The 22,092-nt window shown below is 45.3% G+C and overlaps 1 protein-coding gene across 1 annotated transcript in view; it reads left to right on the forward strand.

Moving 5' to 3' along the window:
* Positions 1-2,577: 2,577 nt before the first annotated feature.
* BCR (BCR activator of RhoGEF and GTPase) overlaps positions 2,578-22,092 on the forward strand; it is a 138,310-nt gene continuing 118,795 nt past the window's right edge. The window contains exon 1 of the mRNA XM_079149699.1: positions 2,578-4,008. Within this exon, the coding sequence (XP_079005825.1) occupies positions 2,724-4,008 (1,285 nt within the window). The 5' untranslated portion in view covers positions 2,578-2,723. The remainder of the gene's footprint in view (positions 4,009-22,092) is intronic.

Consider the following 22,092-nt stretch of genomic DNA (forward strand, 5'->3'; position numbering starts at 1 on the left):
CCATCTCAAATAAATGAACCCTCAAATGAGGGAATGAATAAACAAATAGGTAAATAAATAAAATATTTAATGTGAACATAAATTGGCAGCTATGAACCAGATAAAGGAATATCTTATTGATAGATGAAGCCCCCTCCACCAAGGTACCCTTTTAGCCCCCAGGCATTTAATGATCATATGGGTCCTGTTGAGTACACATTTACTTCTGGAAACTGAGAGGCCCGGTCTGCAGGGGGAAAAAAAAAAAAAAAAAAACCAGTCCTTTGGGGATTCTTTTTATTTTTTATTTTTTTAAGTTGTCAATAGACCTTTTTATTTTATTTATATGTGGTGCTGAGTCTCGAACCCAGGGCCTCACACATGTCAGGCAAACACCCTATCACTGAGCCACAACTCCAGTCCCTTGGGGATTCTTTTTGCTGATGATAAGGGAATGAAGTTCCAGAGGCTGGGGTTCTCATCTTCCCTGGCCCACTTCTTGGGTAATCTGAGCAGACCATTTGAAGAAAGCAGTTAATGTTGGTCATGACCTTGTGAAATCAGGATGATGATGATGATGATGATATGTGGTACTGGGAATGGAACCCAGGACCTTGCATATGATAAGCAAGTGCTCTATATCCCCAGCCTGAATCAGGATTTATTATACCCATTTTAAAGGAGAGGCTACTGAGGATAGAACGCTGCTCAGTATTACTGAACAGCTGGGATTCCTGCACATCTCTGTTCCACTGGCCTCAAAGTCAGGGTGCCACCTGCATTTCAGTTTCCTCACCAGCAAAAAGTGCTGTTTACAGTCTGCCTAGCAGATGAGAAGTCTGCTGAGTCTGAGGGAACAAGCAGTCCAAGAAACTGGAGAAGCCTGCAGAGGGCGGCAGTGAGCCATGCAGCATCCTTCCAGCTTTCCAGGCAGGCCCTAAGGGTTCTCTAGCTCATCAACATCAAGAGGCAATCACAGATGAAATCCTACCTGCCAAGTATCTGGCCATTTTGTGTCCCATCCAGGCACTTTATATGTGGTGCTCACAATATTTTGCAGATGAAGACATAAGTGAACCCACAGAAGTGAAGGGAATTGCTGAGGTCACACAGGCTGGAGTCACAGAAACCTGAACTGAAGCCAGGTCACCTTGGCTTCTAGCTCTGGGTTCTAATTCTCTAGACTGGATGTTAGGACATCTGCTTTTAGTGGTACTGGAAGGCAGGATAATTCCTCAAATCCATGCAGGGCAAATTTTGGAGGCAAATATTCTTGTTCTCATTTCAATGCCCAGGAAACTGAGGCACAGAGGGAGAGATGGTCAGGACTCAAATCTAGTTCTTTGATTGCCAAATCCTGTTTCTTTTTCCCCCTCACCCAGTAGACTGGTTTGGCTATTTTCAATTGTACTCATCAGAATGCTTACAGAGAGTGCACTCTGCTGTGTGTCTCAAATTTCTGGGTTTCCCTGAGGAACTATCAAAGATTTCATTTCACAATCCACTCTGGGCTGTCCCATCTTCCACTCAGTCCTGCTGGTCCAGGTGGAGGCTGGTGACCCCTTTAAGAGAGTCTAAAAAGGTAGGTCTGAGTCAGGCAGATCCCAGAAAAACTACTTTGGCCTTTGGAACTCAGAAGCCAGGGGACAAAGGCACAGCTTTTTTTCCAGGAACACAGGAATGGAGATGTGTTGTTGAGTAACCTGGGGGAGAAAATCCTATTTATCATTCAGTATATGGGTGTTTCTGTGACAATTCTCTGTGGTTATTGTTGCTTTATCATTCCTGTCCACAACACTAGAGACTTGGGCGCACAGGTACAGTGGACATTGGTGACCCAGCCTGACGCTGGCTATCACCGGGGATCTTTGCAGTCTAGCCCCTCTCTGGATTGGACCTGACTGGGTGTTCCTAACACAGGTGAGTGGTTAGGCTGTAGGAAAATGAAGAACAAGGTGTTCCTGGTCCAGATGTGCAGAACTGTCCAGGGTCTCTGAATTGGAAGGATCTTTTTGAACCAGTGAGCCTGGTGTCCTTTATATGGGGCACTCCTAGACTAAGAGTGGGATAGCCAGGTTCACCGCTGCCACGGCCTCAGTTTCCCCAAGTGCTCAGGGATTGAGGGAGAGGAGAGGCTCGGTGGGGAAGTGGCCTTGAGGGACCCCCACCCGGAGCCCGCGGCGCGGTCCCTTTAAGAGGCGAGCCCTGCTCCATCAGCCGCGCCGCGGCCACCGCCCCCCGGCCCTCCCCTTCCTGCGGCGCCGAGTGCGGGCCGGGCGGGAGTGCGGAGAGAGCTGGCCGGGTGGAGCGCTGCGTCCACAGAGAAGGAGGCAACCTTGTTGCGGGACGGCTGAGGAGCAAGAAGAGAGGAGAGCACAAGCAGTTTATAGGGACTAGGGGCGACCGAGCCGAGCCGAGGGCCGCGCCCACCCCGCGTCGCCCGGCACAGCCCCGCGCCAGGGAGCCCCGCACACAATAGCGGCGCGCGCAACCCCGCGCCCTTCCCCCGCCCGCGCGCGCCCCGCCCCCACGTGCGCGTCCCGCCCCGTGCTACCCGCCGCCCGGGGCGGCCGAGCCTCCCGCCTCACCTGCCGCCCGGGAGGGGGCGGGCATTGTTCGCCGCTACCGCCGAGCCGGGCCATGGGGGCCGCCCGGCGCTCGGGGCCGGGCCTGGCGAGGCCGTCGCGTCGCCGCTGAGGGGACCCTGCGCGCTGCCCGGCGGTGCAGGTGAGGCCGGCAGCGCCATGGTGGATCCAGTGGGCTTCGCCGAGGCTTGGAAGGCGCAGTTCCCGGACTCTGAGCCGCCGCGTATGGAGCTGCGCTCCGTAGGTGACATCGAGCAAGAGCTGGAGCGCTGCAAGGCCTCTATCCGGCGCCTGGAGCAGGAGGTGAACCAAGAGCGCTTCCGCATGATATACCTGCAGACACTGCTGGCCAAGGAGAAGAAGAGCTATGACCGGCAGCGCTGGGGCTTTCGGCGCGCCGCACAGCCCCCTGACGGCGCCGCGGAACCCCGAGCGCCGGCGTTGCGCCAGGCGCCAGCGCCCCCGGACGGCGCGGATCCGCCTCCCGCCGAGGAGTCCGAGGCCCGGCCCGACGGAGAAGGGTCCCCAGGTAAGGCCCGGCCGGCGGCTGTCCGCAAACCTGGCGCCGCTGCTTCTGCCGACCGGGATGAGCGGGGTCCCCCCACCAGTGTGGCGGCGCTTAGGTCCAACTTCGAGAGGATTCGCAAGGGCCATGGCCAACCCGGGGCAGCGGACACTGAGAAGCCCTTCTACGTGAATGTCGAATTTCACCACGAGCGCGGCCTGGTGAAGGTCAACGACAAAGAGGTGTCTGACCGGATCAGTTCCCTGGGCAGCCAGGCCATGCAAATGGAGCGCAAGAAGTCTCAACAAGGTGTGGGACCGGGTCTGGTGGACGCACCCAGGCCCCATTACCGCGGGCGCTCCTCAGAGAGCAGCTGTGGCCTCGACGGCGACTACGAGGATGCAGAGTTGAACCCTCGATTCCTGAAGGACAACCTAATCAACACCAATGGCGGCAGCAGACCCCCTTGGCCGCCCTTGGAGTATCAACCCTACCAGAGCATCTACATCGGAGGCATGATGGTGGAAGGGGAGGGCAAGGGCCCGCTTCTGCGCAGCCAGAGCACCTCAGAGCAGGAGAAGCGCCTCACCTGGCCTCGCAGGTCCTACTCCCCTCGGAGTTTTGAGGATAGCGGAGGTGGCTACACCCCGGATTGCAGCTCCAACGAAAACCTTACCTCCAGTGAAGAAGACTTCTCCTCCGGCCAGTCAAGCCGGGTGTCTCCGAGCCCCACCACCTACCGCATGTTCCGAGACAAGAGCCGCTCACCCTCACAGAACTCGCAGCAGTCCTTTGACAGCAGCAGCCCCCCGACACCGCAGTGCCAGAAGCGGCACCGGCAATGCCAGGTGGTGGTGTCTGAGGCGACCATTGTGGGTGTCCGCAAGACTGGGCAGATTTGGCCCAGCGATGGGGACAACACCTTCCATGGAGATACAGGTGGGTACTAGTCACCACGGTGGGTGGGCAGTCTGCACTTGTGGCAGGAGTCTTACTAAGTGATAGGACATACCAAAGGGGAAGCTGTGGAGGAGGAATTGGGGGGGGGGGTCCTTTTTTTTTCTTTTAGTGTTTTTTAAGTGCAGATTTCAGCTGATCCTGCATCCAAACTAGCTTACCTTCTCCTAAACGCAAATTCTATGTGTTTGGAACGGGATTGGGTTGGGAGGGGCAGTACTGGTGATGGCAGGAGATTTGTTTCTTTGGTTCTAGTGAAAGTACAGCATGCAAATTGGGAGGGAAATGCCCTGTCATTTGCCCTATGGTGTCTTCACACTGAACAATGAGGATGGCATAAAGCCAGAGTCACTTCTGACACCTAGATCAGATCCTTTCAGTGGGGACTGATCTGTGTCTTGGACATTCTTGGATATTGCACTATTCCTGTCCTGGAGGGTTGTATTACACATTTGGAGAACCCAAGTTGTGCTAGTTTCCAGGCCTTAGAAGTGTCAGGTTCACTTGCTAGCAAGTTAGAGCAGGTGAAGATTTAAATTAGAAGGAAGTGAGGTGAGAGGCAGTTCTGACTCAGTGGGCACTGAAAATCAGGGGATGAAGATTTTATCTGTAACTGAAGCAGAGCCACACCCGTTCTGATCAGCCTGGCTCTGATAGAAGGCTTCACCCGTTATTACTCATCCACAGGCTTCTCTCTGTTCATCTTAACCCACGGGTTTCTTATCCCTGGCCTCCTCGTTAACCAAGGATGAGCACCCACAGGTGCTTATTTTGGCCTCCCAATCTATGATCTGACCCCAGCCCTAAGATTAAATCTATGGAATTTAACAGTAACATCTGCACTTTATGTAGAGGTCATTAGACATTTGGGATCATGAGACTAGGTTTATGAGATCTAGGCATAGTTTGTAGTTGGGGTAAAGATAGAGTGGGTGGGCTGTGGGGTATGGGGTTTGGTTGTGATGGGGATATGTCAGGCTGTTGGGAATCTCTGGGAGTCTTGGTCCCTGTTGTACAGATCCGGTTTTCTGCTTCATTGATTTTTCTTTTTCTGCAGATAGAGTTACATGTGCTTCATTTGTCAGAGTCCTCTTGAAACAAGTGAGGCTATTTTTGGCTGGTCAAGCTGCCTTTTTATGCTCAGCACTCTGTCCTGTTTGTTTTAGGTACTTCTAGTTGTTGATCTTGTTTGTAGCTGGGGTTGGCTGTGGTAGTGTCTGGGACCTGCCTGCGGCCTGGCTCAGCTGCATTCCCTCAATCCTTAGTGGAGGAACAAGAAGCTGTAGGATTCAGAAGCCTGCCTTGCAGGCCCATCAGCTTCTTCTGGGTCTGGAAGATTGCCTTGTAGTTACTGGGCACCAGCCTTGTCTGGCCAGCTGTTGACCAGACGAACCAGTTTACACTGGCCCGCAGAGTGCTTTATGCAGGAAAATGTTATTAAAAAAGAAAATAAAAGGTTTTTTTGAGATCTGCAATCTGAAACAATACTCTTGCTGATGGGGAATTCTGACTTTTTAGAAAGTTGGGCCTTTCCTACTGCTTCCATAGACATGGTCATGTTGCCCACCACATAATTGGACCCCAGGGCAAGTCCAAGCAGGTGAAGGTAGGAACTAGAAGGAAGTGAGGTCCAGCATGAGAGGCACATAGGGTATAGGAGTTAGTTTTAGAACTTTCTGGATTCTTTGCTGAATTCTGAATGTCTTCAAGGTCCCATATTCTCTTTCTCTCTCTCTTTTTTTCTTATTTTTTGTGCTGGAGATTGAACCCAGGGACGCTCTACCACTGAACTGCATTCCCAGCCCTTTTTTAATTTTTATTTTGATACAGCGCCTTGCTGAGTTGTTCAGGCTGGCCTCGAATGTGAGATCCTCCTGCTTTGGCTTCCCAGTCACTGGGATTACAGGTGTGTACCACCCTGCCCAGCTAGACTTATTTTTTTCAAGAGCACATTTAAGTTCACTGCAAATTCAAACATAGGTGCTCCTTGCCCCCACACCTGCTTCCTACATTATCAGCATCCCCCACCAGAGGGTAAATTTGTGACAGTCCATAAATGGATGTTTTGACACATAATTATCACCTACAATCTGCAGTTTACATTAGGATTCCCTTTTGGTGTTGTACATCTTATGGGTTTGGATCCTTTTAGGCTTTAAAACTTCTGTTTGTTTTAGCTCCAAGTGACTGTAAACTCTGCCCAACAATCTCCTTTGACATGTGGCCCTGTGTGGCTGATGGGAAAAGAAAGATCCTGCACTGGCTCAGCCGTCTGTCTCTGGGCCGTTTACTGATGTTCTTTTTTTTTTGGGTGCTGGGGATCTAACCCAGGGCCTTGTGCTTACAGGGCAAGTACTCTACCGACTGAGCTATCTCCCCAGCCCCTGATGTTCTTCTTTAAATGACTATGGGGCCTGCTGGTCTGAAAAGGAACAGTGAGGATAACTACAGTGTGTGTGTGTGTGTGTGTGTGTGTGTGTGTGTGTGTGTGTGTGTTGGGGGTGGGGCGGAGGTGGAAGTCATCCTAATGCTCAGCAGTGGTAGACATGGTAGCCCAACTTTAATAACTTCAGAATCCCTTCATATGAGAGCATGTTCTTATTTTTGTATTGAGGGCTGCTGCTGATTAAGTGAAGGAGCTGACACTATCACATGCTGCTTTGTACTGGGAACAATGACTTAATGCTTCATGCAGGGCCCCTCATGAACTCTTCCATCACATGGTGGGCTATCCATTTATAGGTAAGGATACAACCAGAAAGTGGCAAAGCTGGGATCATAGGGCCTAGCGTGAATGCAAAGCCCCATTTCTTCTAGTTCGTGGTGGTCCTATGATGTTCTGCTGCTGCCCCACATTTCTATCTGAAAAAGCATGATTGGGTTGGTCCAGGGGTCCCTCCAGCTCTGAACGTCCAGGGCCTGCCTATGGGGGTGATAACAGACAGCTATGAGTCCTGTCTTATCTAAGTCCTTCCCATGGTGCTGTGAGGGACACAGAGAAGGGAGAGTGGTCCTTGTCATCTGGGAGCTTAGAGGGATATGCACACATATATTTGGAGGGGAGGGAGATTGGGGAAGCTTCTAGCTTCTTTGGCTCATTCCCAGCCAAAGGTTGGGGAGGAGGAGCTGTTTGCTCAAGGGAAGGTGACAGCAAAGGCTGGGGATCACCCATATCCCGTGTGTGTGTGTGTGTGTGTGTGTGTGTGTGTGTGTGTTGTACCAGGGATTGAACCCAGGGACACTTAACCTCTGAGTCACATCCCCAGGCCTTTATAAATTTTTTTATTTAGAGACAGGGTCTTGCTAAGATGCTCACTAAATTTCTGAGGCTCCCTTTGAACTTGTGATCTTCCTGCCTCAGCCTCTCCAGCTGGGATTAGGGGTGTGCACCACCACACCTGGCAGTGTGTGTTTTTTATTGATAAAATATTCATAACAAAATTTACTGTTTTAGCCATCCTTTTTTTTTTTTTTTTTTTGTAAAATATGAAGATTTGGGGGTTGGGGTTGTGGCTCAGTAGTAGAGTGCTTGCTTGGCATGTGTGAGGCCCTGGGTTCAATCCTCAGCATCACAAATAAATAAATATCCATTGACAACTACAAAAAATTTTTTTAAAATACAAAGATTTGCCTTTTTAACCCATTTTAAGCATTTTTAAGCATTCTGTGGCATTGAGTACATTCACATTGTTGTACAATCATCACTACCATCCTTCTCCAGAACTTTTCATCCTTTCCAAACTGAAACTAAACACCCATTAACTGTAGCTCCCCATTTCCCTGCCCCTAGCACCTGGCAACCACCATTCTATTTTCTGTCTCTATGAATTCAGTGACTCTGGGTGCCTCACATCAGTGGAATCATACCATATTTGTCTTTTTGTGACTGGCTTATTTCACTGAATGTAACGCCCTCAGGATTTATCCATGTTGTAGTTTTTTTTTTTTTTTTTTTTTTTTTTTGTGGTATTAGGAATTGAACCCATGGCCTCACACATGGTAGGCAGGAGCTCACACTGAGCTAAATCCCCAATCCTTTTTTAAATTTTGAGCAGGGTCTTGCTGAGTTGCCCAGGCTGACCTTGAACTTAAGATCCTCCTGCCCAGCCTCCCAAGTAACTGGAATTATGGTCATGCATCACCATGCCTGGTGACTGCATGCTTTTTGAAGGCAGGAATTATTAGTGTGTTTTCAAGGTCTCTTGTTTCAGAGCCTTCCATATAACATACTGGAGAGTCTTTCCTCCTTTTCACATCTTGTTGTGGAGGTCAGAATTGGAAAACAAGCATCTTATTGACTGTATCTATATTTTCCTATTTCATCAGGATATTTAAATTGTCCTTCCAGAGGATGTGTGGCAAACCATTTCCTGAGGGAGAAGACCAGATAGCCCAAGGTGTTTCCCTTTTTGTTCCATGAGAATATCTTTTCTTTTGATAACAGGGAATCGAACCTAGGACCTTGCACATGCTAGACAAGCCCAGTACCACTGAATTGCATCTCTAGCCATCTTTACTTATTTATTTTTGAGACAGAATCTTGCTGAAGTGCCCCAACCAGCCTAGAATTTGTGACCCTTCTGCCTCAACCTCTAGAGTACCTGGGATTACAGGCATGCACCACTCCACCCTGTGTTTAATTTTTTTGTGTGCGCGTGTGGTGCTAAGGATTGAATCCAGGGCCTTGAACGTGCTTGGCAAGCACTCTAACATTGAGCTACATCCCTACCCTGGTCCTTTCCTCTTTTAGGTCTAAGGAATTCGTGAACCAAATCTTCATCCCTTCAACCCTTTTCTAGGTGTGACCCTCAGATTTTTTGGGGGGTGGACGGTGCTGGGACTGGAACCCAGGGCTTTGCATGTGCTAAGCATGTGCTGCTCCACTGAGCGATATCCCTGGCCTGATCCTTCGATCTTGTGTTTCTCCATGGCCACTCATGAGTTGCTGTCCTGTGTTTTCACCTTTTTATTGAGCAACTTAATTTGCCCTTTGGATTCCAGCAATGTGTTAGCACCAGAATGGTCACTGCCTTGTTCTTCCCTTGGATGATTGACTGGATAGGTAACTGATTTGAGTAACTGTGTGGCTGAAAAAGGTCACCTAGGCTTCTCATTGGCTCCGTTGTGGCCTCTTTAGACCAGAGCCAGTAACTACCTCTGGATTGAGTGTAGTATTCTCCCCATGAAAAGTGGCACAGTAGGTAGATCCAACAGGATGGAAACAAGAGTCTAGATTGAATTTTACAAGCGTTCTCTGGCTCTAGAAGGGTACCATGTTTTGGGAACAAAATGAAGCATTTTGGAACATTTGACTAAAGAAGGAGCTGAAAATGCCCTTGATTTGAGTGGGTCTAGGAAATGTACCTGCCCCATGACTCCCTTTTGCCTAATTTGTTGCTCTGGATTTAGGAGCCATATCCCTTCCTTCGTTAGTAGTTCTGTGGCTGGGAAGGCCTGTATATGTGACTGCTGCCCCCACTAGGACACAGTTCAGTGGGTAATACACTCAAACCTACTTGAGACAGGCCCTGGCTGTAGCTAGCCCATGTGGTTTGAGAGGGATCAACCTTCAGAACAAATGAATGGGCATCTTGGAAGTATTCTCAGGTCATTAAACACTAGATCTCAGTTTTGGCTGAGGTGCTGCTTTTTGGATCAAGGCTCAAGGAGTGGTGGTGTCTTTAACTATGAGCCTCATGGGAGTTTTTTTACCCTGGCTGGAATACAACTGCTTAGCTTCAAAGAGGAATATTTTTTCTTTGAAAAAAATATACTTGTTTTAACTGAACTATGTTATTATGTAACATGGTTTATTATTTTTAGTGTGGCAAAATATGCACAACATAAAATGTACCCTTGTAATTGTTTTTTAGGGTGCAGTTCAGTTGCATCAAGTGTATCACATGGTTCAACCATCACCATCCATCTCTAGAACTTTGTTTTTTTGGTTAGGGATTGAACCCAGGGCACTGCACATACTAAGTGTTCACTCTACCACTGACTGTACATCTCCAGACCTATCCCTAGAACCTTTTTGTCTTCTCAAACTGAAGCTCTGTACCCATTAAATTATAACTTCCCATTTCTTCTACTCTCAGGCCCTGGTGGCCACCATTCTGCTTTGACTCCCGTGAATTTTCCTATGCTCGGTATCTCATGTAAATGGAATCCTATATTTGTCCTTTGTGTTTGGCATATTTCACTCAAGTACAGTTTCGAAGTTCCCTGGAGCAGCACTCTCATCCTTAACTGGCCATCTCCTATCCTTAGTAGGTATGCTGTCCTCAGGAAAACACCTGTTAGTGATGGTGACATTTCCTTGGCCTTCACACATCTTGAAGCGGCCCAGTGTAATGGTCTACCAGGGCTAATCCACAACAAAATAACACAGACCTAATGAACTAAACAATAGAAATTTATTTTCTCACACTTTTGGAATATCCAAGATCAAAGTGCCAACAGCATTGGTTCCATCTGAGGCCTCTCTCTTGACTTGCAGATGTCACCTTCTTGCTACCTTTTTGCATGACTTTTCTTCCCTGGCATCTCTCTTTGTCTGAACTTTCCCTTCTTGTAGAACATAGGCCAGATTTGAATTAGGGCCACCCCAGTGACTACAGTTTAACTTAATCACCTGTTGAAAGGCCCTACCTCCAAATATAGTCCCAGTGTGAGGAACAGGGAGTTAGGACTTAAACATGAAATTTGGAGGGACTCAGTTCACCCTGTCATACTTGGTGAGTCATTCATTGGGCAGCAGAGGCAAGGGCTGCCATGGCAGAGAGAGAGAGTGCACTAGGGCTGGCCTTTTGAAGCCATGTCTTGGGAAGAAATTGAGTAAAGCATAATGTAGTGTAAGGCAGCCTGGTGGGGCAGAGACAACACTGAGTCAGACATTAGAGCTACAAGCTAAAGCTTCAAGAGTGCTAGGGATCAAACCCAGAGTCTTGCACATGCTAAGCAAGTGCTCTACTACTGACTTAATATCCCTAGTCCTAAATTTATTAACACAACTTTTTCCGTATTTTTCTTCATCAGCCTTGTTCTTACATACCTTTCTTACCAAGCCACCCACCTTTTTCTGTTCAATCATGGAAAGTATTTGTTGAGTATTTATTTATCTACTTTTTGCCAGGTAGTGTTTTCAGGGAAATTCTTCCTTGCTTTTCTTTATGGATTTGGGGAAAGACTTATTTCTAAGGCCTTGTCCTATAAAAATCAGCCAACAGAAATAAAACCTTTCTAATGTTTAAGTGTCTTCCTCTAACTGTGTATCTTTCTTTAACTGTATGCATGCAGCTATTTCCTGTTAATCCTGTGTCTGCCTGGCTTCCTTCTTGAGGGCAGTGAGATCCTTAAGACAAGGGCAGAGCATGTTCTTCTGTGTCCCATAGAATGTGTCACACTCTGGGTGTTCTGACAATGTTTGGTGTCTGATGATGATTTTGAATCCATGTCAGTCTGTGCATCTCAAGCACCGGAAGTGTTTGCAGGTTGAAGATGAAATAAGATTCCATCTCTAAGGTTTTTTGTTTTTTCAGACCCTTTCCTGTTCTGGGCAAAGGCCACTTATTCCTATTGAGTAAGTGGCAGTGGATTTTCTGGGGCCTAATGATACTAATGCCCAGCAATGAAACTTTTGGAGATTATCTGGCTGATTGTGTGTGTTTGTACCCAGGGATTGAACTCAGGGGCATTCAACCACTGAGCCACATCCCCAGCCCTGTTTTGTATTTTATTTACAGATAGGGTCTTACTGAGTTGCTTAGTGCCTCGCTTTTGCTGGGGCTGGCTTTGAACTCGATATCCTCCTGCCTCAGCCTCCTGAACTGCTGGGAGTACAGGTGTGTGCCACCATGTCCAACTTGGCTGGTTATATTTTTGTCCTTGCTTATGGTCCTCTTCTTCTCAACCTTAGAAAGCATCCCCAATCCTCAGACTGGGGCCTGCTAATTACCTGTCTTGGATTCTGGCTCTTGTTGCTGCAACCTTGTAAAATGACTGTGGACCCAGAGGGTGTTTGGTGCGCAAGAGAACAACTGGCAAGTTTATAAATGTGTCTGCTTGTGCTGGGGCTGGGAAGACTGGGACACCCCATTTGTGTAATAAATATAGCTTTCAAAGAGGCTGTTTCATGAGCCCTCAAAACATCCTTGTGAAGTGGCAGGAGCAAGATTTTTATCATAATTATATGCTGTCCATTGATAGTGTCTAAGGGTGACTGAGACAAACAGGCATAAAATAATCTGCCCAAAGTCAAGCAGTTGGTGGAAGGGGTGACCCATGACATCAGACACAGATGGAGGGATCTTGATCAGTTGTTGGGCAAACATGTATTAGTCACCTACTCCATCAGGTGTGGACAGTACTGAGTACCACAAGATAGGCCCTCCTTGTAGGTGCTTTTCAGTCTGGTGCTATGATATAAACCATCTGGTCCCAGCTTTCAGGTAGGTCCTTGAAGGCATCAGCTATCCTGGAATATCTTTTTCCATATCTTATTTCACAGATATCCACGATTTTTCTGAGCCTCCTACCACCACCACCCAGTCCTGGGAATTGAATACAGGGTGTGCTTTGCCATTGAGCTGTACTTCCGGCCCTTTACATTTTTTTTTTTTTTTTAAATTTTGAAACAGTCTCATTAAGTTGCCTAGACTGCCCTTGAACTTATGATCCTCCTGCCTTAGCTTTACAAATAGCTTGGGTTGCAGGGGTATGCTATCAGGCTTGATGAAATTTTCTGTCTCTTGGTAGTTCCTCCTGGGGGATTTTGTTGAGGGTCCACCAATAAGTTTTATGGCAAGGAACCCAAGAGAGATCTGTTGAAAGACTACTACCTGTCCATCTTTCTTTACCAACCGATAGTCAAGTGCTTTGAATGTTAACCTTGCTGTTGACCATGGTCTGGTGAGAACAGGTTCTGGGAGGTGTAGAGTGACAAGGTCTATCTGGGAGGATAGAGCAGAGTGGCATAGAGAAGGCTGACTGGGGAGCCTGGTGGGTGTCCAGGGAGCATGAGGAAGGAGTCATCTACAAGATGACCAGGAGATAGCCAGGTGGATAGTGGAAAAAGAGGAGACTCCATGCACCAGTCACAGAAGAAGCCAGCCAGGCAGAGCCAAGAAAGAACAGCCCACAGGGATCCTTGACTGAAGTGCTGCTGTTGGCTGGTAAAGAGCTTTTGAAGATTTGCTTCACTTGAAAGGCTTGATGTGCTTTCTTTTTGAAGTGCCACTGGAGTCAGTTGATAGTAGAGTAGGAAAAGATTTTCTGTATGTAACAAGGCATTGTTGAGCATTCTTTTTTTTTTTTTTTTTTAGAATATTGTCCTGGTCTAGGACATGCCAAGCATGATTTATTTTTCCTTTCACTTTTACTCTTCAGTTTATTATTTTCTGAGTTTTACATCAGTTAGTTTCTCTTATTTGAGCTGCATATTCTGTTTAAGTCCTAATTATCATCTATTTTGACAGAGTTGTTTGTTAAACAGTTTAAGCTTCTCCAAAGATAAGAAAACTAATGAAAACAGATCAGACTTACATTCAGAACTCTTAGTCCTTAAGCAGTGGTATGCGGATAATGTTTAACAACTGGGTAAGGTACTTCTGATTGGTAGCATTTATCATTTGCCAGTTTCCATTGTGTAAATATTTCCACCAGGGCCAATTTCTAACAATCAATGTGGTATGACATTACTGAATACGCAGTTGAGAAAGAAGTGCACTACCAACTCTCAGGAGCAGGTAACCACCACTTCGAACACATCACTGTAATCTTAAATCACAGATTACAATCCACCATATAGTATTTCAATTTTTAGTCCTTTATATTTTTAAGTGCATTTAATTTTTTTAATTGTCAATGGACCTTTTTAAAATTTATCTATTTATATGTGGTGCTGAGAATCAAACCCAGTGCCTTACACATGCTAGGCAAGCACTCTACCACTGAGCTATAACCACAGCACTTAAGTGCATTTTTTTGTGTGAGTTCATTTATTTCACAGTGTTACCCCTGTACCTTTAATTTGGAAATACATCATTTAAGGAACAAGTGAATGTTAGTGATTTCCAGCATGGAGAAGATGAGAGTCGACCCTAAATTAAATTCCAATTTCAGGGTTTAAAAATGGAAAACAAGCATCTCACTGTTGTCTGAGGAAAGGAAAATAAAGGTCCTTTCCTCAACTGAAGCTATTCCCCTCCTCCTCTATATATATTTGTGTATATGTATACATATTTTTAAATTTTTTATACATGTATATAGTATAATAATGTCTGTCACATTCTACCATCCTCCCCATCCCCACCACCCCACCCTTCCCCTCATTTCTCTCTGCATAAACCAAAGTTTCTTTATTCTTCCCCACCCACCCCCACTATGGATCAGCATCCACATTATCAAAAAAAAAAAAAAAAATTCAGCCTTTGGTTGTTTGGGACTGACTTATTTAACTTAGCATGATATTCTCCAATTTCATCCATTTCCTTTATTTATTTTTCAAATTTTTTTTGTGGTGCTGGGGATTGAACCCAGGGCCTTGTGCTTGCGAGGCGAGCACTCTATCAACTGAGCTATCTCATCAGCCCCATCCATTTTCTTTAAATGCCATCATTTCATTCTTCTATAAGGCAGAGTAATATTCCATTGTGTATATGTACCACATATTCTTTATCCATTCATCCAAATTAGTTCCATAGCTTTGCTATTGTGAATTGAGCTGCTATAAACATTGATGTGGCTGCATCACTGTAGCATGCTACTTTTAAGTTCTTTGGGTATAAACCAAGGAGTGGGATAACTGGGTCAAACAGTGGTTCCATTCCAAGTTTTCTGAAGAATCTCCATACTGCTTTCCAAAGTGGTTGCACCAATGTGCAGTCCCAGCAACAATGTATGAGTATACCTTTTCCCCCACATCCTTGCCAACACTTATTGTTGCTTGTATTCTTATGTCAATTTTTTGAATAGTTTCTTTTGTTTCAATTTCATTGATTTCAGCTCTGATTTTAATTATTTCCTGTCTTCTACTTTTGCTGTTATTCTGTTCTTCTTTTTCTAGGGCTTTGAGCTGTAATGTTAGGTCATTTAATTGTTGACCTTTCATTCTTTTCTGGAATGCACTCCATGCAATGAATTTTCCTCTTAGTACCGCTTTCATAGTGTCCCAGAGATTTTGATATGTTGTATCATCATTCTCATTGACCTCTAAGAATTTTTTAATCTCCTCCCTGATGTTTTTTGTTATCCATGTTTCGTTCAATAGCATATTATTTAGTCTCCAAGTGTTGGAGTAATTTCCTTTTTTTACTTTGTCATTGATTTCTACTCTCAGTCCATTATGATCTGATAGAACACAAGGCAGTATCTCTATATTTTTGCATTTCCTAAGGGCTGCTTTGTGGCATAACATATGGTCTATTTTTGAGAAGGTTCCATGTGCTGCTGAGAAGAAAGTGTATCCGCTCGTTGATGGATGGAATATTCTATATATGTCTATTAAGTCTAGGTTATTGATTGTATTATTGAGTTCTATGGTTTCTTTGGTTGGATTTTGTTTGGAAGATCTATCTAGTGGTGACAGCGGTGCATTAAAGTCGCCCAGAATTATTGTGTTGTGGTCTATGTGATTCTTGAAATTGAGGAGGATTTGTTTGATGTACAGGGATGCACCATTGTTTGGGGCATAAATATTTACTATCGTTATGTCTTCCTGATTTATGGTTCCCTTAAGCAGTATGAAATGTCCTTCTTTATCCCTTCTGACTAACTTTGGCTTGAAGTCCACTTTATCTGATATAAGGATGGAAACCCCTGCTTTTTTTACTGGGTCCATGTGCATGGTAGGTTTTTTCCCATCCTTTCACCTTTAGTGTGTGGATGTCTTTTTCTATGAGATGATTCTCTTGCAGGCAGCATATTGTTGGGTCTTTCTTTTTAATCCATTCTGCCAGTCTATGTCTTTTGATTGATGAGTTTAGGCCATTAATGTTCAGGGTTATTATTGAGAAGTGATTTGTATTCCCAGTCATTTGGCTTATTTTTGGATTTTAAGTTGGCTTGGTTTCTCCTTTGAGTGGTTTTTCTCTAAGGTAGTTCCTCCCTTTGCTGACCTCCATTGTTGTGTTTCATTTCCTCCTCATGGAATATTTTGTTGAGAACATTCTGTAGTGCAGGCTTTCTATTTGTAAATTCTTTAACTTTTGTTTATCATGGAAGGATTTTATTTCATCTTCAAATCTGAAGGTTAGTTTTGCTGGGTATAGGATTCTTGGTTGGCAACCATGTTCTTTCAGAGCTTGAAATATGTTGGTCCAGGCCCTTCTAGCTTTTAGAGTCTGGGTTGAGAAGTCTGCTGCTATCCGTATTGATTTCCCCCTATATGTAATCTGATGCTTTTCTCTCGCGGCCTTCAAAATCCTATCTTTATTTTGAATGTTAGGCATTTTCATTATAACGTGCCGTGGTGTGGGTCTGTTGTGATTCTGTGCATTTGGTGTTCTGTAAGCCTCTTGTATTTGATTTTCCATTTCATTCTTCAGGTTTGGGAAATTTTCTGATATTTCATTGAATAGGTTGTTCATTCCTTTGGTTTGTATCTCTGTGCCTTCCTCAATCCCAATAATTCTTAAATTTGGTCTTTTCATGATGTCCCATAGTTTTTGGAGATTCTGTTCATGATTTCTTACCATCTTCTCTGTTTGGGCGACTTTATTTTCAAGATTAAATATTTTGTCTTCATAGTCTGAGGTTCTGTCTTCCAAGTGGTCTAATCTGTTGGTGATGCTTTCCATTGAGTTTTTTATTTGGTTTATTGTCTCCTCATTTCAAGGATTTCCGTTTGGTTTTTTTTTTGAGAATCTCTCTCTCTTTGTTGAAATGATCTTTTGCTTCCTGCAGGTGCTCTTTCAGCTTATTGGTATTATCATTCATTGCCTGCATTTGCTCTCTTATCTCATCCTTTGCTTCGCGAATCATCTTAATCATGTATAATCTGAAGTCCTTTTCTGACATTTCTTCTAACATACTGTCATTGGATTCTATTACTATAGAATCTAGATTTGTTTGGATCATTTTCTTCCCTTGTTTTTTCATGTTGTTCATGTATCTTCCCCTCTAGCGCTGCAGATCTGGGGTATTGCAGATTTCCCCCTATAGGCTTTTAGTGGCCCTATAGGTTTCCAAAACCCTTTCTTTAAGGGGAGATCAATATTAGCAGTGCCCAAGTCAGACACTATGCAATCCTAGACCAAATAGCCCCTATGGGGACAATAACATTATGTAAATAAGGGAGAAAGCAACTCTGAGGGAACAGGTAAACAGAAGGAAAAGAAAGCAAGAAACGTAAAGAAATAAAAACAAATTTTTTTTTTTTTTAAAAAGGAGAAAAAAGAAAATCTACTGTATAATAGTCATATTGTAATGAAACCTCCCAGTGTTCAGTAGCCCGATGTATGAGAGGTACTTGAGAATGAGCTTCAAGCCTCCAGCAGGCGTCACAGGATGGGATTTGCCCCACCCGAAGATCGGAGCTACGGCTTCCAGGATTATCCAAGATGGCTGCTCTGGCTTCCAAATGTGTTGGCAAATGGGGAGCTGCAGCTCAGGGGTGGACGTGGTCAGCTGGAGGTCCTGGAGACAGGATGCAGTTGGTCTGGCAGTGGTCCTGGAGGTCGGGTGTGTTTGGTGTGGTTGTGGGATCCTGGAGGCCGGGTGCAATCAGTTGGTCTGGGGTCCCGGTGATAGGGTGCAGTCAGTTGGTCTGGGGGTCCTGGTGGCAGGGAGCAGTCAGTTGATGTGAGAGCCCCACAGGCAAGGAGTGATTGGTCGGGCTGAGGGATCCTGGAGACGGGACTCGGTCAGTCTGGCCAGGGGTCCTACGGGGCCTGGCTGTTGTCTCAAAATGGCGGCAGCCATGTGTAATCAAACTTGCAGATACTGTGACAGTGAACTTCCAGGCAGCAGCAGGCAGCTGGTTCTCCACTGGCGGTCTGCGGTCAATCTGCTGGCAGCTGTCAGACAATCGGGAGGTGAACCTCGAGTGTTGGGTGATGGATAGGGGTAAGGCAGGCGATGGACAGGCGAGAGGCAGGCAAATGGCGGATGATAGACGCCTGACAGTGAGCAATCTGCTCTCAAAAAAGGCGTCGATATGCTGGCAGACTGCAGGTCATCACAGCAGACAAATGGGGTAAAGAGCAGGGGATCGATAAGCAGCAAAAACTGCCTCACCGAGAAACAGATATCATCTGCTTAAATCCGGCATTGCGGAGCGACAAGGAACGCAGCCTCCCTCTAGACCGCCATCTTGGATCTCCTGTTGAGCATTCTTAACAGGCCTAAATGCAACGTATGTTGATCTAGTTTGGGCATAGAATGTAGACTTTGAGGACAGACGATCTGGACTTGCCCGGGAAACCTGGGACTTGTCCCTGTGGTGCTCTTGTACAGGGACTTCATTCTCCATTAGCCTCTGTCAGCTGAAGGGGATGCCCCCCACCCCGAGGGGCTTTGTTGGAGCATTGGGCATCCTGTCTGGCCCCATGTATCTAATGTCAGTTGATTGAACACTATTGGTTTTTGTCCTTTTTTTTTTTTTTTTTTTTCTTCTGTAATAATACCTGAAACTGAGTAATTTCTAAAAAGAGGTTAATTTGATTCACAGTTCTGGAGACTAAAAGGCTAAGATTAGGTACCACCATCTACTTGGCTTCCAGTAAGGGCCTCATTCTACTGTACACATAGAAGAAAAGCAAAGTAATGAGCAGGTATGTGCACAGATGCAGAACACAGGGGTAACCTTGCTTTATAACCTTCCATGTTCCAGAGAGCCAGTCCAGTTCCAAGAGAATGGGAATTCCCTAAGATGGCATTAATTTATTTAGCAGTGCTCTGCCCCCATGACCCAAACACCTCCCACTAGACCCCATTTCTCAACATTGCTTCTTTGAGGTATTCAGCATTAAAATGAATTTTGATAGGGACAAACCAGTTTCAAATAATTACAACTGCTTAGCAAAAAATCTTAAAAGGAGAATACATAATTCAGTAGGGACAGCCCATTTCATCACCTGGCTCAACCAGTGATTCAGTAGGGGTCTTCCATGACCTCCATTACCTTCTGTTCTTTCCTAGTCCTTCTGGGTCCAGTGGAGTTCTTTCACTTTAGAAGTGTGCATAACCAGGCACAGTGACATACACCTGTGGCCCCAGCTGCTCAGAAGACTGAGGCAGGATGATTGCAAGTTTGAGGCCAGCATGGGCAATTTAGTGAGACCCTCTCTCAAAATAAGAGGGCCTAGCGGTGTAGCTCAGTGGTAGAACACTTGCCTACCTGTCTAGCCTGTGCAAGCCCCTATGTTTAATCCCTAGTACTGAGGGGGAAAAAAAATGATGTGCAGTGAACTGAATGCCAATATCCCCCAAATCCATATGTTGAAATTCTAACCCCCAGGGCAATGGTATTAGGAGTGGGGCCTTATGCAGGTGATTAGGTAATGAGGGTGAAGCCCTCTTGAATGAGATTATTGCCCTTATAGAAGAGATCCCAGGGCTGGGGATATAGCTCAGTTGGTAGAGTGCTTGCCTCACATGCACAAGGCCCTGGGTTCAATCCCCAGCACCACAAAACAAAACAAACAAAAAAATCCCAGAGAGCCTCTTTGTCCATTTTGCCATATGTGAATGGGAAGATGCCACCTGTAAACCTGCAAGTGGGCCCTCAGCAAACATGGAATCTTCTGGTACCTTGATCTTGGATTTCCATCCTCTTGGACTGTGAGAAATTAATTTTGGTTGTTTTTAAGTTACCCAGTCTATGGTATTTTTTTATAGCATCTGAATAGACTGAGGCAAAGTACCACATGTATTTTTTCCATTGTAGCCCCTGCATGAAGGCCAGCTACATCATTGGATGCTAAGCCTCAGATACATCAACTCAGGGTCCTTGGGGCCCCTCACTGACATCAGCTGAGATTTGCTCAGAGCTAGCCACCTTGGACAGGTTAGCTCTTATCCCCTCATGAGACTCTTGGTTAGGGTAGAATAGAGGGTCCTTCTTGTGGTGTTCCTGGACTAACTGGCCTGGTGGCTTTTTAGGGTCCTGGAAGCTAGAATCTGAAAGAAGAAAAATTGCTTGATTTTTTTTTTTTTCTCTCATAGTCGTCCCCACCAAGATTGTAGTGGGAAGGCTTAGAACATGCTCTACCACTGAGCTAAACCTCTGGCCCTTTTTATTTTGAGATAGGACCTCACCAAATTGCCTAGGCCAGCCTCGAATTTTCATTCCTCTTAAGTTGCTGGGATTATAGGCATGTATCATTGTCTGGCTGTTCTCATTCTTAATGACTATGAGTTCTTAAGAGAGGAAGTGAAAATCATAAAAACCATAGACTAGGACTGGGAATATGGCTCAGTTCATAGGGTGCTTGCCCTGTGTTCAATCCCCAGCACCGCAAAGATAATTAATAAATAAATAAATAAATACCATAGATTTTCACATTTTAATAAGTAACAAGGGAGAAAGAGGAAAAGTTGTTACTAATGCTTTGGAATATTCAGACTCAAATCTGCAGATTGCCAAGGGATTTGTAAACCAGAGAGGAGGTGACCCGGAGTTACTCGTATACCCATGAAGTTCAGGTCCAGTGTGAAAGCCTTGGCAGTTCCCATGGATTGTGTCATCCATGACCCCTTGGTGTGGACTGGAGAGTTCAGGGAATAGCTGTGTAATGTTCTGTAGATCTTTGGGAGCTGTGAGAACCCTAGGGGCATTTTGGTACCTGGTCTCTTGTGACCACCCACCATCCTCCAGCCATGCCTGACCTCCATCTCCTGGGGGACTGGAATTACTGGACTTTCAGCAAATCCCAGGGCTTTGTCTCTTTTTTTTCTCTCTCTACCCTCCAAGAAGACTTCTGCTTGGAAACCTAGAGGGTGCTTGGAATGAGGATGGGCGGCACACAGGTATGACTTGGTCTTTGACTTCTCTGCATTCTCCTTGCCCTCTGTAGAAGCAGCTGTGTTCCTGAGAATGCTGGTGGTTTAAAAAAAAAAAACCTTTTTGAGATATAATTTATATCACGTAGTTCACTCATTGAAAATATGCAACTCAGTGGTTTTTTTATAGTTACAGTCAACCAACACCACTGCCTAATTTTAGGACATTTTCATTACCTAAAAAGGGAACCTTGCTGGGTACAGTGGCACACTCCTGTAATCCCAGCAGCTCAGGAGATTGAGGCAGGAGGATTGCGAGTTCAAAGCCAGCCTCAGCAACTTAGCAAGGTGCTAAGCAACTCAGTGAGACCCTTTCTCCAAATAAAATACGAAAAAGGGCTGGGAATGTGGCTCAAGTGTCCTTGAGTTCAGTTCCCTTGAGTTCCCTTTTTCTAAAGAAAACCTTACACCCTTGAGCTATGACCCTGATCAAATTCTGTCAGAGTTATAGAAATTACCCTTATCTCACACAGTGGTAGAGTGATAAATAAAATCAAAACGCAACTGGTGTGATTCTACATCATATGCAACCAGAAGAATGAGAAATTATACTCCATTTATGTATGATGTGTCAAAGTAGTATTTTATTGTCATGTATAATTAATTAGAACAAATTTTTAAAAATGAAAAAAAAAAAAAAAAAAAAAGGTCAGTTGTGACACCATCCAATAGTGCAGTTGGGAGTCCAAAATGCTGATGAAGAGACACCAAAACCAGCAAGCAACAAAGGCAGGGATTCATGATGACTGAGTGGTGTAGTAGGTGACAGATGGCCACAAACTGGTCATAGGCCATCACAGTCAACAGCAGACCATCCAGACATCCAAAAAGAATAAGAATAGACATCTGTGTCAGGCAGTCCACATAGGAGATAACTCTGCTGTGAATTTGAATGTCCACAATCATCTTTCGGATGGTGGTGGAGGTAAAACAGCCAAGGACAGGTTGGAGAGGAAGAAGTACATGGGGGTGTGGAAGTCAGAGCTGACATCCAGGATGATGAGCAGGTTCCCAAGTACTGTGACCAGGTTCATGAACAGGAACAGTCCAAAGAAGATGAGTTAC

Source organism: Sciurus vulgaris (assembly GCF_902686455.1).
Source record: "Sciurus vulgaris genome assembly, chromosome: 8".
Classification (NCBI taxonomy): domain Eukaryota; kingdom Metazoa; phylum Chordata; class Mammalia; order Rodentia; family Sciuridae; genus Sciurus; species Sciurus vulgaris.